Here is a 14,885-nt window from a genome sequence, read left to right as displayed (position 1 = left end):
TTGAATTGCAATTTTTCTTTGTACCTTTTTTTAGACATGTTGACTCTGTATGCTGGCAAACATCATGAATAGGGTTTGTATATGTGTGATTTCTTTGCCTGGCAGTGACTTTCAGCCACCCTTAACTATGGTTTTTTAACAGTGTGTTCTTTTTTTATGCTCTGGTAATTATAGGTGGAGAATCTACCATACTTACTATTTATAATTCACAAAACTGTTATACAAAAGTAGCTAAATATGGAAAAAATAGCCAGAGCTTTTTTATTGGGTAGTTCTGGGACTTTGCTTTGTGCAAATGAAGACTAACTGAAAATCTTCTTGCACTGATGGGATTCTACATACTAATGCGCACTGCTGGATTAAAGCATGTTTCAACTGTTATGATGTGGGTTAATCTGTAAGAGGTGGATGGAATGGATGGTTTTTTCCTTGGCTGTGAAGTGAAGGAACAGCAGTCTTTGTTTGATCCCTGCTAGCCTGCTATGAATTACCTCACTGGAACCCTGTTGAACTGCTCCCCTTCTTTGCTCTAAGGTAGGACATGTCTAGCAGCTGGCTTCCAGGATGTTGTTGACCCTGTTGCTTTGCAGCAAGGATTCACATATAGAACAGCAGCCAATCTTAAGTTTACTACTGTGTCTGTACTAAACAGGAACCACAATCAAACCTGTCTTTCTAACTAGCCAACCTGCATGATCAATGTGTTTGTAAGCATGCATATGTTTTATTTACTTGCACGTCACATCTCATATGCCAACATTTGAAGTGTGTATGCCCAAAAAAGCAAAATATAAAGGAAATGTCAGTACTTTGTAGTTTTGTTACAACACTTTAAGAAAGGCTACAAAACACAGTGATTCATGAGGAAAAACAGCATCCATCCTTCATTCATCACTACCAGTTCCACTCATTTGTTTTCTGCTCTTTTTGGCCAGTAAATTCTATTGTTCTGGATATGAGCTAGAGATCCTGAGTCAGTGGCAAGGGCTTGCCAGTGTTGTACACAGGAAAAGCCCTCTTCCTGCATGTCTTCTCATAGATTAGATGCCCCTCTCCCTTCCTCTCCCCCTGCAATACAGTGTGTTGGCTAAGGGAGGCGGAAAGATAGCATGTCAGCATTATCTGGCTCAAAACAGGTGGACAAGATCTTGCAGGCTTGTGCTACGGCACAGACATGCATGCCATATCTTTGAAACTTAGCAGGCACCTCTGTCTTTCCCTGTAGTTGCTGTAATCTCTGGCTTGCTGCCTCCAGGTTTCAAGGGCTTTAGGGGTCTGGCTATTCCTGGAAAGATTTGGGAGGAGGAAAAGATGGATGGAAATAACTGAAACTGCATGCAGGAGGAAGTTTTCAATGTTACTGATATAACTAGTTCACCACCCTCTTTCCAACACCTCAGGAAAAAAAAGAAAAGGGATGCCTTCCTTGTTTATATACCCTAACTTATTACATTGATTGTATAAATGAAGCCATAGTCCTGAATTTACAAGAACTGAACAGGGCTGGGGATAGGATATTGTGGAGGTCTTTCATTCATAGGGTCACCATACATTGGAAGTCACAACAAACAGCAAAGCTTAGTACATTATTGTGGTGTGGCAATTCAAGGCTGAGTCAGTTTGTACAAAAGATCCTGCCCCCCTCCCCACACAGCCTGAATACAACACGTACAAAAAGAAAAAGAAGAAAAAGTGGCGTCTTGTGGCACCTTAAAGACTGATTTACTGTGGCAGTCATTTTTGTGCAATGGAACCCACTCCAGCAGTTGCCTAAAGTGTTGTCCCTGGTTGGCAGATACATACATATTCTCAAGGAAAGAGAGAGACTTTGTAAAGAGTGGGCCCAAATGGCTGTGCATGTAATGTGTTTGAACCCTGGAAATGAGATAGTGCTTAGATTTTTGGTTTGAACTCCCCTCCCTGAGGTTCCCCCCAAGCATTACAAAATCCTGTAGCAGTGTTCATTTGTCTGGCAGAACAGAAAAACAAGCAAGGGTGCACTAAGTTTAGCTCCAGGCTTGCTCTGTAGTCCTTATTGGCATTAAACTGCAGAGTGTTCTTTGGTTCATGCTCCCTGTTACTATAAAAAGCATTTTGTCAGCAGCGGTGGGGACAGGACAAATGTAACTTGATACACCAAAGTAATTTGAAGATATGTGCAGTTACAATTTCTGAGATGACAAATTATGAATTCTGGGTGGTTGATCTGGAATAACTACTGGACTCCAAAAAACACACCCCAAAATCCTATAGTGTTATCCCAACCCTAGATCAACTTGGCAAGAGCAACCAATGGTTTTACTGAAGAGCTTGGAATTTTAACCAGGGCTAAGTTTAAAAATACATCTCATGGTTAGTATAAACAGGTTTTTGCCAACGCTATGCTGTAGTAAGCTCTTACTTCCATCTTATATAGCACTTTTGATCCATTTGTAGAATACCATAAACAGCAGATTAATTCAGATCTCAGTAACTTTCTACATAATATTTACTGGATCTAATACTTTTTTCCCAGAAATGAATATTCTCTTGATTCATAGTAAAAGCATGCTTTTGCTGAGCATTCTTCTCAGTTGTATCAGAAATATGTGGCACTAGAGGTTGCAGTTAACATTACAGCCATTCATAAAACATTGAAGCTATCTTCTCAACCTTTATTATGTCCCTCTTCATGAGATGTGACCACTGTGTGGCTCTTTACGAAACTGTTAATTATTTATGGCAATGTTTCCTATTCTGGTGCCCTGCTGATATATTAAACTTCGAATCCCATCAATGCTAGCCACCACAGCAAATGGTCAGGAATGTTGGAAGTTATAATCAAAAACATCTGTGGGTTACCAGGGTTGGGAAAAAGTTGGTTCGTGCATGATGGCAGCCACTACCTAGTCATCTTGAAGTGTGTACAGGATTTTTGCTGGTTTTGTGACAAGATCATACACTTCCTTATAAGTCTTTTTGATATGAACTGTGTGTCTGTGCAAGTATTGTGTAATCAGCCACAGGTTTCTGTGATGGTGACAGCATTGTTTTAATCTTTATGTAAATTGCAGCAACTGCCCATACATGCCGTATCTGGATGCCCTACTTCACATAAACATTGGCCCTCTTGAGTGTCCACTTGGCTACCTTCCTGGAAGTATATGTCCCCATATTTAGGGTAGACTTTCTTTGTGGATCACCACACTATGTTTCAGCAAGCCCCAAGGAAGCTACTTACTTATTGTTTGAAATCCTAAATAGTGACCTGAAGATAAAGTAGTTGATTGCATAGCAAGCAAAACACACCAGAAAGCACTAATACTTGGGAATGGCAAGAAACATAAGCTGTGAAAGTTTGCCTTGGCTTACTCCCTGCAAGGAGTAAGAAAAACAAACTAGCAAGAATCTGAAGAAGTTGGATCTGAATTAAGGCCATCCCACTGTTCCAGTAAAAACACCCTTATTTTTAAACATCATATTGGCTTATAGGAGCAGTGCTGCTTCTGGCTTCTGTGTTCTTCATGGAATATGTTCTTGCTGTCCCCCCTTTTCTGCCTAGTAATAGTATATCCTTCAGCATCAAGGAGAATCTTTGTTTATATTAGGCTTCCCTAACCTGGTGCCTGCCCCCCTCCCCCCGATGCTTTGGGCATGAATTCTCATCAGCCCCAGTAACAGTCACAGATTCCAAGTTGCTGTCCAGTCTTTTGGAATGCACCAGATTGGAGAAGGCTGGTTTACAGTATTAAAGGAAAAAGTCCAGTAATAAATATGGAGACATGAATGCTGATAGAAACAGTTATTATGAAATGCTGGCTTCATTTATAGTGCTGTAGTGGGAATAATGTAATATCTAGACTGCAATCCTACATTTATTTAATTGGAAGTCATTACATGCAAGCATCATAGTCTGGGTACCTGCATCCATTCTGTGTGAGGGGATGGTGCACTTAGGCCAATCCCTTCTGGTAAAGTTGTGACTCCTTTATATCATATGCACAATTCACAAGCATGAATTGCTTCTGTTAAGTGTGAGGGTAGGCAGTAAGTTCTATTTGGCTTTTATCTGGAACCTCAGAGCTGGTGCAGAAATGTTTCCAGTGTTTGCTCTAGTATTCTGGCCACAAATTTGAAATGTTGGTTTCATCAGATATAAAACCCTAACCCTAATCCTCTATAAGTACCTCAAAGACTGTCACAAAGAGGAAGGTCAAAATCTCTTCTTGCTGATGCCAGAGTGTAGGACACAGAATAATCAATTCAAGTTTCAAGAACTCGGATTAAGACTGGACATCAGGAAAAGCTTCCTCACTGTCCGAGTCATACAACAGTGGAACCAGCTGCCTGGAGAGGTGGTGGCATCTCCCTCACTAGAGACATTCAAAAAGAAACTGGACAGCCATCTGAGTGGGATGGTGTAACATGATGTCCTGCAACAGCAGGGGGTTGGACTTGATGGCCTTCACATGGCCCCTTCCAACTCTACTGTTTTATGATTCTATGAAAAACTGAAGCCTAACATTAACTTATGATGAAGGATATGAACCTGGTGCTAGAGAGTCATGGTTTGATTGTGCTGCTGGGGGGGCGGTGTAGTTACCACCAGAGTTGCTTTTTTGAAATAGGCATCAAGGGTTGTTTGTACAGCCATTTTCTTAGCTGAGTGCCTTGGTAACTGCATGGTAAAACTTTGTGAACCTCTCCTTATTAGGATCTTGCTCCTCAAGCTTTGCCATCCCTGCTTCATGGTTACCAGGGCAAATGCTAAAGAAAAACCAAGGGGAACATGTGTATACCCTACACGTGTATACACCCTACATGTATCCCAAAACACACTGGGCTGGGTACACTCTAGCCAAAAATACTGTATTTCTGGGGTACTAAATGGCCATTGATGACATGTCAACAAACGGTTCTGTAATTCCCTAGAGATAGCCACGACTATTTCCAGGGAACTACACAGCCACTGATGACGTGCCACTAAATGTGTTGTGTAGTTCCTTAGAGATATTCATGGCTTTTCTCTAGAGATATTCATAGAGGGTTTATGATAGTCTGTGTGTTTGTAACTACAGGTTGTTCATAACCCAGGGACCTCCTGTACATAACTCTTCCCTTTTGTTCTGGAACCACTGAGCCATGGTATATTTATTTTGGCATTACCCTTGAGGCCTTTTCTGTTGAGTGGCTTTCTTTTTCTATGTGTGTTCTTTGTCCTTCTCCAGGTGCAGCTGCTCTTTCAAGAGTGTTACATCAAAAGTCTGCCAGCTTTTTCTATTAAGTCCTTGATGACGAGAGCTAAATATGGGCATTGCTGCATTCCTAGTATATAATGGTGGCTAGCTTCATAGTACGATGACTTATTTTAAATCCTGCTCATTTTAAATGCCCATTCATCTTCTGTGTTCCATAGAAAGCCTGATCTGGTTCTCAGACAACTCATGGTTTATTTAGTTCATGGAAAGTTGAATTCTGGTTTATCATAATTTGCGAACCACAGAGAACCAACCTATGACTTTAGTGTCTACAAGATAAACCCTGGGCAGGTCAACAAATAAAAGACACATAAGTTTTACAGATCATTGTGAACTGTATCTATTTGAAAATAATTTTGAGGAACAAATAAGATTGTGTTTATACTAATAAAGCTTTTAAAGAAACATCATCTCCTTTCTGAGGGTCCTTAAAGAGTGTGCACTGTATTTAAGGGTGGAGTATGTGTGGTGTGGGGAGTTGAATGATGTTTTAATGGCACAACAGATAATCCTTGCAAGTATTTTTCCATGTTGTTTTATCACACAGAATCTTCTTTTTGAACAGTTTGGGGAAATAGAAATCAATGGCAAACTTGCCTTTTTAGAGACATTCTGGGCTCCTGGGTTGGACAAAATCAGTTTTCCCATCTTGCTTCTGGCATTTATAAATGTTGATTTTATAGATGGAATTAGTTTAATCTAATCTGCTGTCAAAAACCCCCATAGTTCCTGTGATAGGGAAATTAGGTGAGCTCATTTTAGATCATTGCTGGGAGAGAAGGTGTTCACTGATCAATTTTCATGTCTAGTCTTTTGAGGTTACATTTTTACTTACTTTCCATTTCAGAGTAAATTTGCTTCTACTCTCTTCTGTGACTAAGCAGTGGATTTTAATATAGTGGCCTTATATTTTAATTTTAATAACAGTTGCTTCATCTGTTAGCTCAATCCAGCTCAATCCAGACAAGACGGAGATCCTGTTGGTTGGCGGATCGGGCTTCAGGGAAGGTGAATTGAACCAAGTCCTGAATGGGATTGCACTCCCTCTTAGGGACAAGGTCCGCAGCTTGGGAGTGCTCCTCGACCCAGAGCTTTCACTGGAAGCTCAGGTGACAGCGGTGGCGAGGAGCGCTTTCTTTCAGCTTTGGCTGATCCATCAGCTGCTCCCCTACCTGGAGAAAAGACTGCCTGGCGACAGTGACACACACGTTGGTGACTTCCCGACTTGACTTCTATAACGCGCTGTACGTGGGGCTGCCCTTGAAGACGGTCCAGATACTTCAATTGGTTCAAAATAGAGCTGCCAGGCTGCTGACAGGGACTGGGCGTTATGTTCACATGACTCCAGTTCTCCGTCAGCTTCACTGGCTTCCCATTGAAGTCCGGGCCCAGTTCAAGGTGTTAGTTATGACCTATAAAGCCCTTAACAGCTTGGGTCCTGGTACCTGAAGGAGCGCTTGCATCCATATATGCCCGCCCGCCCCTTGAGATCAGCGGGAGAGGCCCTTCTCCGGGAACCCTCCGTGATGGAAATTAGGAGGGTAAGTACTCAGAGGAGGGCTTTCTCTGTGGTGGTGCCCAATCTGGAATGTGCTCCCCAGAGACGTCCACCTGGCGCCGAAAATTCAAACGTTATTTTAATTGTTAATATTTATTTATTTATTTATTTATTTTATTCTTTGGCCAGGGTGACTTAAATTATATTGTTAAATTATATTGTTTTATATTATGTTATTTATTTATGATTGTGAGCTGCCCCGAAGCTTCAGCGAATGGGGCGGCATAGAAGTTCTCTAAATCAATCAATCAATCAATCAATCTGTTCTTTTGTGAAGCTTTTCTATTAAATTTTGGATATAAAGCTTGCCTATTCAAAGATGCTTGAGGAAAGAGCTTTTCACCCTCTAATATAATATCATCTTGAAAGAATAATTTTTTCTAATAATCAGTGGTGGAGTGCCAATCTGTTTGGTTGGAAAGTGACTCCCCCTATAATAAACTTACTATTGTTATGTGCCATTAAGTTGTCTCCAACTTAAGATGACCTTATGAATGATCGTCCTCCAAAATGGCCTGTCCTTGACAGCTCTGCTTAGCTCTTGTAAACGTAAGACTTTGGCTTCCTTTATGGAATCAGTCTATTTAATATTTAATCTTCCTTGCCTTCTTTTGCCTTATACTTTCTCTAGCATTACTGTCTTCTCCAGTGAATCTTGCCTTCTCATGATATGCCCAAAGTATGGCAAGCTAAGGTTTGTCATTTTTGTTTCCATGGAAAGTTCTCTCTTGATTTGATCCAGGACCTACTTAGTTATCTTCTCTTAGCACAGAGTATTCGCAAAGTTTTCCCCAGGTACCAAGTTTTGAATACATCCATTTTTTAACTGTCAGCTTCCTTCACTGGCCATTTTTTACAACTGTACCCATGAAACAACAGCATGGATAATTTTGGCTTTGTTGTCCAGTGAAACATCCTTACACTCAATCATCTTTCTAGTTCCTTCATCACTGCTTTTCCAAGTGTCAGTCTTCCTCTGATTTATTCCCTGCAGTTCCCATTTGAATTGATGATTGAGCCAAGGTATGTAAAATCTTTCACAATCTCAGTTGCTTTCTAAATACTTAGGGGTCTCAGTTGGTATGTATGAATGTCTTTAATACCTACTAACCCACCCCCAGTGCTCTGAGCTTCCAAATACTGTGTGGTGCATTGAATGAATTAATGATAAGAAAATGCAGAAGTATGTAGTTGGAAAGGAAACTTTTCAGTTCACACTGCAAGTCCAAGATAGAAACTTGTACCTTTCTACCCTTTGGTGGATGAGGAAGGACACTCTGCTGTTTGACTGCAGCTACAACAAAATCTTGGATTTCTCCTAGAGTTCTCTATGGACAGCTCTTCTTTGCTGGAGTGGGTAGAGAAGGGGGCAGTCTAAAAGAAATCAAGTAGACTTTATGAGTTTAGTAATCTAATCTGTGACTGAAGGCAATTGAGGTGTGGAATGATGGAGATGTAAGTTGAAGCAGGAAGAAAGGAAAATGGAGGAAGGAATTTGACTCCATAAATTTTTAGTATTCTACAAGTAAAAACTTTTTGGAGTGTCCCTGAAACATACCCCTCCCCTTGTCTGCAAAGCACTAAAGTGCTCAGGTTCAGGCCTGGGAGTCAGCCATAACCCCGAGCTCCTTAGCACTAAATAGCAGAGAGAAAATTGTGTTCTCTGCAAGCTCAAAACAGCAGTACGAAGTTCCTACTGTAGGCTGCCTGGAGCCCTGGATCAGGTGACATTCCTAGCAGGTTTGGAACAGGTGATACATGGCAACTTTTTGTTGCAGGTCCTCACTTGCATTACTCTGTGTTTCCATCCCTGTCTGTTTCCATATATTGACATTTTTACTGCTTTATAGAAATCACTTAGCTAATGGAAATCTTTTTCTTTGCGAAACTGAGAACAACTGGGTCCCAGGTGGAAATGAGGTCTTGGATTACTTCCTTCTCTGGTATGGACTTTGAAAGCAACCCATGTTAGCACATCTTACTGGGACAATTTGAAAGCCTCCCTCCCTCCCTCCCTCCCTCCGAGTAGTTTATTCCCTTGCTTAGCCAAAGTGGCTTATATATAATCAACTAAGTGGCTTACATATAGTCCATTAAACAAGAGACTCTCTTCCTGCTGGCTTGCAATCTAAAAAAAACGTAACACACAAGGAATAAGGAACAAGAAGGGGAAAGGTAAACAGCACTGATTCTTTCAGCAGGTTTGCTGGGAATAGCCTTGTTCTCTTTTTCATTTCCCTCTATATATCCCTCTGCTATGGCTGTTGGTAGCGATAGTGGAGGGAAGAGTGCCTTACTTGAGGCCCTTCATGAAGGGAGTGATTACTTTGCTTTCTCTGGCATCTACTGACAGAAGGGTATTTGACCAGTAATGAATAATGACAAACACAGGAAAGTCTTCAGTGTCATATAGATAATGTAACTCAAAAGAGTGGTGTTAAGGGCTTATGAGTACAGAGTCTGTTCACATTGTTTGGCTGTTATTGGGAGGACTGAGTAGGCCTGATTCTTCCCAGGAACTGACTGTAATTTCCAGTCACTGAGAGTTGGCCTTGAATGGCCTGTGTAATTTCATAGACCACCCTTTATCTGGAAGAGTTAAGCAGATACGTGTGAAATGGCTTAACCTGCATCATTTTTATATACAAGGGTTTCTTTTTACATGTGTGTTTATCTATTTAATGACTTTTTCTTTTCTAGATTAATAATGTGTATGGATTAGAAGAAGCAATTGTTGATGAGCAAAATAGCAGTCAAGAAGGCAGGCAGACTGGAAGGGGACAGCTGCCAACGCACCAAGGAGGGCCAGTGGCTAAGCTGGAAGCATGGAGGAAAGGATTAATGAAAAGATAAACCAGGCCCATGTCCTCTTTGACCGATTTGTCCAGGCCTCGACCTGCAAAGGGACTCTCAAAGCCTTCCAGGAGCTCTGTGATTATCTGGAGCTGAAGCCCAAGGACTATCGTACTTTCTACCACAAGCTCAAGTCCAAGCTTAATTACTGGAAAGCCAAAGCCCTTTGGGCCAAGTTGGATAAGAGAGGTTGCCACAAAGACTACAAGAAGGGGAAAGTATGCGCCAACACGAAGGTGGGCATTGAAGACAGCTTACATTATATTTACCTGTATTTGGCTTCCAGATCATCTGGACTTCCATGCATATGAGCAATGGCCCTTAGGTGGTGAGAGGGGAACATTCACTAGCCCCTGTGTCATTCACCCCACTTAACTCCTTGTTCTTGCAACACCACAGGTAATGGTTGTGTTGCACTCCAGCATTCTCTGGGCATTGCTTCTGCTTCTTGCCTCCTTGAATTGGTCTACTGCTTTGGCTTATTGCTGAATTCTTCCCTTGTTTTTTTCCATGAAGTTAGTAACTTGCTCCAACTGGCAGAGGCTTATGATGGGGCAACATAAATGAGATACCTTTATTTAGGGGAGAAAGTCCCTAGGAAAGTAATGTTGTTTTTTTGAGCTTTATCTAGGCTCATTCTTTGCAGTTTTTACTTGCTAGAATGTAGCTTCTTTTGCGGCCTTTCAGCTAGATTATGTTACTCCATCATCTCTTTTCTCCACTTCAGGGAATCCCTAAATTGGACTGTGGTCTCCAGATGCTAGCACTGTGCATTCTCCATCTTACTCTGTGTTGAAAAAGATTTTTTCTGGTTTTCAAAACAGGAGGCTTAGGACTACAACAGAGCTCTTCCCCATTCCAAACAGAGCACAGACTGTTCCTCACCCTGCCACACTCACCCAATATGGACTTAGTTTTCAGACTTGCTTTGAAGGGAAAATACGATTTGAAAATACAATGCAATTTGTATCACAGCAGAAGCTCTTATGGAAGACCTAATTTAAGGGTGGAAGGGAGTTGTGAAGTAAACTTTGTTTTGGATATGAAGAGGACTTGTGTAGAGTCTGACACAACACCTGTTACCTGAGATACTGCTAGCTGGAGATGCCAGGGACTGAATCTGTGAGTTTCTTCATGCAAAGCATGAGCTCTGTCTCTGAGGTAGCCTGCCCCTGAGTCTTCTGATATCAGATATTGAGGTGACAGATGTACCATGTCCAGGACTTCCAGGAGCTACTTTTGCAGAGTCATATGTAGACTCTGCCTCACCCCCCAAAAAACAGTTTTTGATATGCAAACCCATGTGTGAGTTTATGTAGATGAAACAAATGGGCAAAACCAGCTCATATGTCATATGCAAGTTTCCTTAACACAAACCTGAGAAGTGTGCCCTGAAAATGACTCTGTTTTACATCTGTGTACTTCCAGCTAATTGATGATGTTCTTCCACAGCCAATGCAGGTAGCACATCTGAATGAATTACATATCCTCAGCTGTTCATATCATCTGATATTTCTTGCATTTCCAGGAAAGTTAGAGGAAAGAGACCTCCGCTCACAAGTTTAAGTGCTCATGAGGTACTTAAGTCCATAAAAAATGTTGCCTTTCTTGCAGTGTCTCATCATTGGGGCTGGACCCTGCGGCCTTCGAACAGCCATTGACCTCTCCTTTCTAGGAGCAAAGGTGGTGGTGGTAGAAAAGCGTGATGCCTTCTCCCGCAACAATGTTCTACACCTGTGGCCATTTACTATCCATGACTTGCGGGGCCTTGGCGCCAAAAAGTTCTACGGCAAATTCTGTGCAGGAGCCATCGACCATATCAGTAAGTGGTGCTACTCTTACAAACCACAGCACTAACTAATCAATTTACTTTTTTAAAAAAACTTTTCCATGCTGCCTTTCTGGAAAAAGAACAGTTTAAAAGAGAGAAGGAGGAGGACAGAGAAAAAACATAACAAAACCTTAAAGACAACCTCAAAAAACAATTACTTAAAAATGTATTACTTTTCTAATATACCATTTACCCAAAACTATTGGTGGTTCATGAAACTATAAAGTACAATGATATGGTAAAAGATAATACAAGAATCTGCACAAATGCTGTTTAAAAAAAAACTGAAGGGCTGAAGATGTGCCTAGACATCCTTTCAAAAAGCAGAGAGATCTGCACTAAGTATAACTTCACTGTGAATGAGGCATGCAATCTGGGAGCATTTCAGGATGAAGCCCTTAACCATGTGCCAGTCGAGTGGTCCTCTGCAAGCAACAGGTATCTTCGGAAGGGCTGTTCCAGTAGACATGGTTGCAGAGGAAGAAGGGGAGACATAAATGTATCTTGCAGCTGCCTAGATAATGCTGACAATAGATCAGTACTAGTTTGGCATTTAGATTTCAGGAGGAGGAAAAGGAAATAATTGTACCTAGTGAATCAGCAAATTTCTTGCCAAATACCCCTTCCCATCCTACTACTCTTAAAGCCTCTATTCACCTGTGTTCTCAGAAGTCCCACTGTGTTAAGCTGGGTTTAATTCCATGTAAAAATACAAAGCGTTGCTAATTTTTCTCTTAGTTATTTTAATAGTTCCATCAGTGTACACAGTGCTTTCCAGGGTTAAGAAGATGTCTCAGCAAGCTTGCAGTGCACAATGAGAGCAGCAGGAAAGGCAGAGAGAGGAAAGGAAGATGGAAAGAAGTGTAAATGGAAAGAATATATAATGTAATACATATATATTACATGTAGCTAAGATTAGTTACAGTAAAGGATGAAGACTAATGGCTTCTGCCAATGACTTCGGGGAAGAGGTGGATTTGAAGTAGGAATTAGAAGTAGAGCATCTTGCAGCTAATGTGGCAACACGTTTTATATATAGGGGACAGCAAGGAAGAGGAAAGAATAGTTTCAGAGAGCAGAACCCTGGGGAGGTTGAGGGTGATAGAAGTGACCTGAGATATATTGGGATATTTAAGTGAAGGCTGTCTTTCTGGAACATGAAAGATGCATCAAAAACAGGTCTTTAAAAAAAGCAGCGCCCAAGCCCTACTGCTCTGTTAGGGAAAGAATCATGCGGCCAGAATGGCCTTCATTCTTAGTCCTTTTGATTTGCCAAATCCCCTTTTCTTCTACTGGGATCAGGTCTCAGTATTTCTGAATATTTCTTTTTTAAAAAATCAGAAAATATTGTCTGGGCGTTTCCAGACAGTGCTTGAACTAAAGTATCCTTCTCCAACCTTGCACCCTCCAGATGATTCGGACAATAGCTCCCAGAATTCCTAACCATTGGCCATATTGTGTGGGGCTGATGAGAATTGAAATCTAAGCAACTGGAAGGTATTAGGCTTTGGGAAGGTTGAACCCAAGTCTAATTGTTAAAAATAAGCGAGAGATGTTCCAAAGTGTACCTGGTAACGATCTGATTTGCCAATGTTGAAAATGTTGTCTTTGCATTATGACTAGGAGCTTACCCGACCAGCCCTCCTGCCCGGAGAAATACAAAGAAGCCTGTTTTGCTCAGTTTCTTGGTGTGTTGTGTTTGTTGTGTCTTGCTTAGCAGAATGACTGGTTTCATTCAAATGGTAAACCTTTCATTTGATGAACAGTGCAATCTTGTGCAAAGGCCAGTTTGGACCAAAACAATTCCTGTGGTTTACAATTTCTAGAAAAGTAGCTGTAAAGATCTGTTGTGGCAAAACCAACAAAGCACAAACTAATTTGCAGCCACAAGACTCTTTATTATTCAGGAAAGAAGTTCAATATAGAAAAATAATGAGAAATTGTTTCCTCCAGGGTCCTCCCATGCCCAGAGGCTGTTTACCTGGAATAGTTTTTCCCTCCAATTTCCTGATAAACTTGCCTTTATACCATTGCATTTGGACATGAATCAACTGCTTCAGAGTGATGCAACACAGAGCCAATTAGGGTACTTATGTCTAGGGGTGCTTTCAGTTATGGCATTAACTGTTTGCTATGCATTTAAGTTTTAAAGTCCTTTTAGAGGTTGGTGGTAATATTAGTGGCTGGGCTGGGAAATGTGCCATTGTCAATCAACAGGTATAATGGAAGAGATTTCATGTGAAACACTTCTTCTCATTATTGTTGTCTCAGGTATTCGTCAGCTCCAGCTGATACTCTTGAAGGTATCCTTAATCCTGGGTGTTGAGATCCATGTCAATGTGGAGTTCCAGGGTCTTCTCTATCCTCCTGAGGACCAGGAGAATGAAAGTAAGCAAAATTGACATAAATGGTAGGTTCAGGCTTGCATTGTCCTGCAGGTGACAATGAACAGCGTTAGTCCTGGGTTCATGGCAACACAGTTCTATGTTCCCGTGGGTGTTCCAGTAATATGCATATCAATGTAGGGAGGGAAGTGACAAAGATTAGATTCCCATAACATTATTTTAAGCTCATGGAATATTATTTGGGTCTCTTACATGGTTATGCAGAAATACTGTGGATGCTTTGATAACATAGAATTTATCCACAGGGATAGGTTGGCGGGCACAGGTCCACCCAAAAACACATCCTGTGTCAGAATACGAGTTTGATGTGATCATTGGAGGAGATGGACGGCGGAACACTTTGGAAGGTAACTGAAACTGTTTATGGCACTGTAGAGCCAGATCATCTAGTTTATCCTTTCCAGCCTAGTGTTCTCTAGATGTGTTTGACTACAGCTCTCATAGTCCCAAAGAAGCATGTGCATTGCCTGTGATGGTTGAGGATAGTGGGAGTTATGACCCTATTATTTACTGAGTTGTTAGCTTTCTTATAGTGCCTTATTTGCTGAGAAGTCATGAAGGCAGCACACAGCAATCTAAAACAATAAAAATAAGAACATTAAACATGGCAAAACCATTAGAAGATTAAAACTACTGCATAATTTAAAAGGCTAGATTAAAGCAATACATCTTCATACCTTTCTAAAAACCAGGAGAATGCTGAGCAGTTGTAGTTTCTGAGGGTGTGTGCACTCAACAGTTAGTGAGCAACACGGGAAATGTTCTCACATGTGCTCAACAAGTGGACCTCTCCTGCAGACCTTAATACCTGAGCAGTTCATAACAAGGCAGGAGGCCCCTTGGTTAGCCAGGTCCTAAGACTTGGGCTTTAATGGTTAAAATCAACAGCTCAGATTTAGCCCAGAAAGCATTTGACAACCACTGCAGGCATTTCAAAATACATATGATGTAATCCTATACATGGAAGGTGCCAGATAGGGGAAGGCTGTTGCAGTCTCTTC

At 41.2% G+C, this 14,885-nt stretch overlaps 1 protein-coding gene across 28 annotated transcripts in view; it reads left to right on the top strand.

Annotated features, from left to right (window-relative positions):
- Positions 1-14,885, top strand: part of MICAL3 (microtubule associated monooxygenase, calponin and LIM domain containing 3) — a 190,581-nt gene that overhangs the window by 54,983 nt on the left and 120,713 nt on the right. For 27 of the 28 annotated variants that reach the window (XR_006417090.1, XM_044454993.1, XM_044455003.1 and 24 more), the window contains exons 2-5: positions 9,496-9,884; positions 11,263-11,470; positions 13,751-13,867; positions 14,130-14,231. Coding sequence is in view for 27 of the 28 variants with exons in the window: in XM_044454993.1 (XP_044310928.1) it covers positions 9,621-9,884; positions 11,263-11,470; positions 13,751-13,867; positions 14,130-14,231 (691 nt within the window). In the remaining variant the exon portion in view is untranslated. Of the gene's footprint in view, positions 1-54; positions 74-9,495; positions 9,885-11,262; positions 11,471-13,750; positions 13,868-14,129; positions 14,232-14,885 lie in introns of those variants that run through there. The other variant, XM_044454994.1, reaches the window with a different exon arrangement.

The sequence above is a fragment of the Varanus komodoensis genome, unplaced genomic scaffold, assembly GCF_004798865.1.
Source record: "Varanus komodoensis strain SLA01 unplaced genomic scaffold, ASM479886v1 scaffold8, whole genome shotgun sequence".
In the NCBI taxonomy this organism is placed as follows: Eukaryota; Metazoa; Chordata; class Lepidosauria; order Squamata; family Varanidae; genus Varanus; species Varanus komodoensis.
This window is presented reverse-complemented; position numbering and strand designations above follow the sequence as displayed.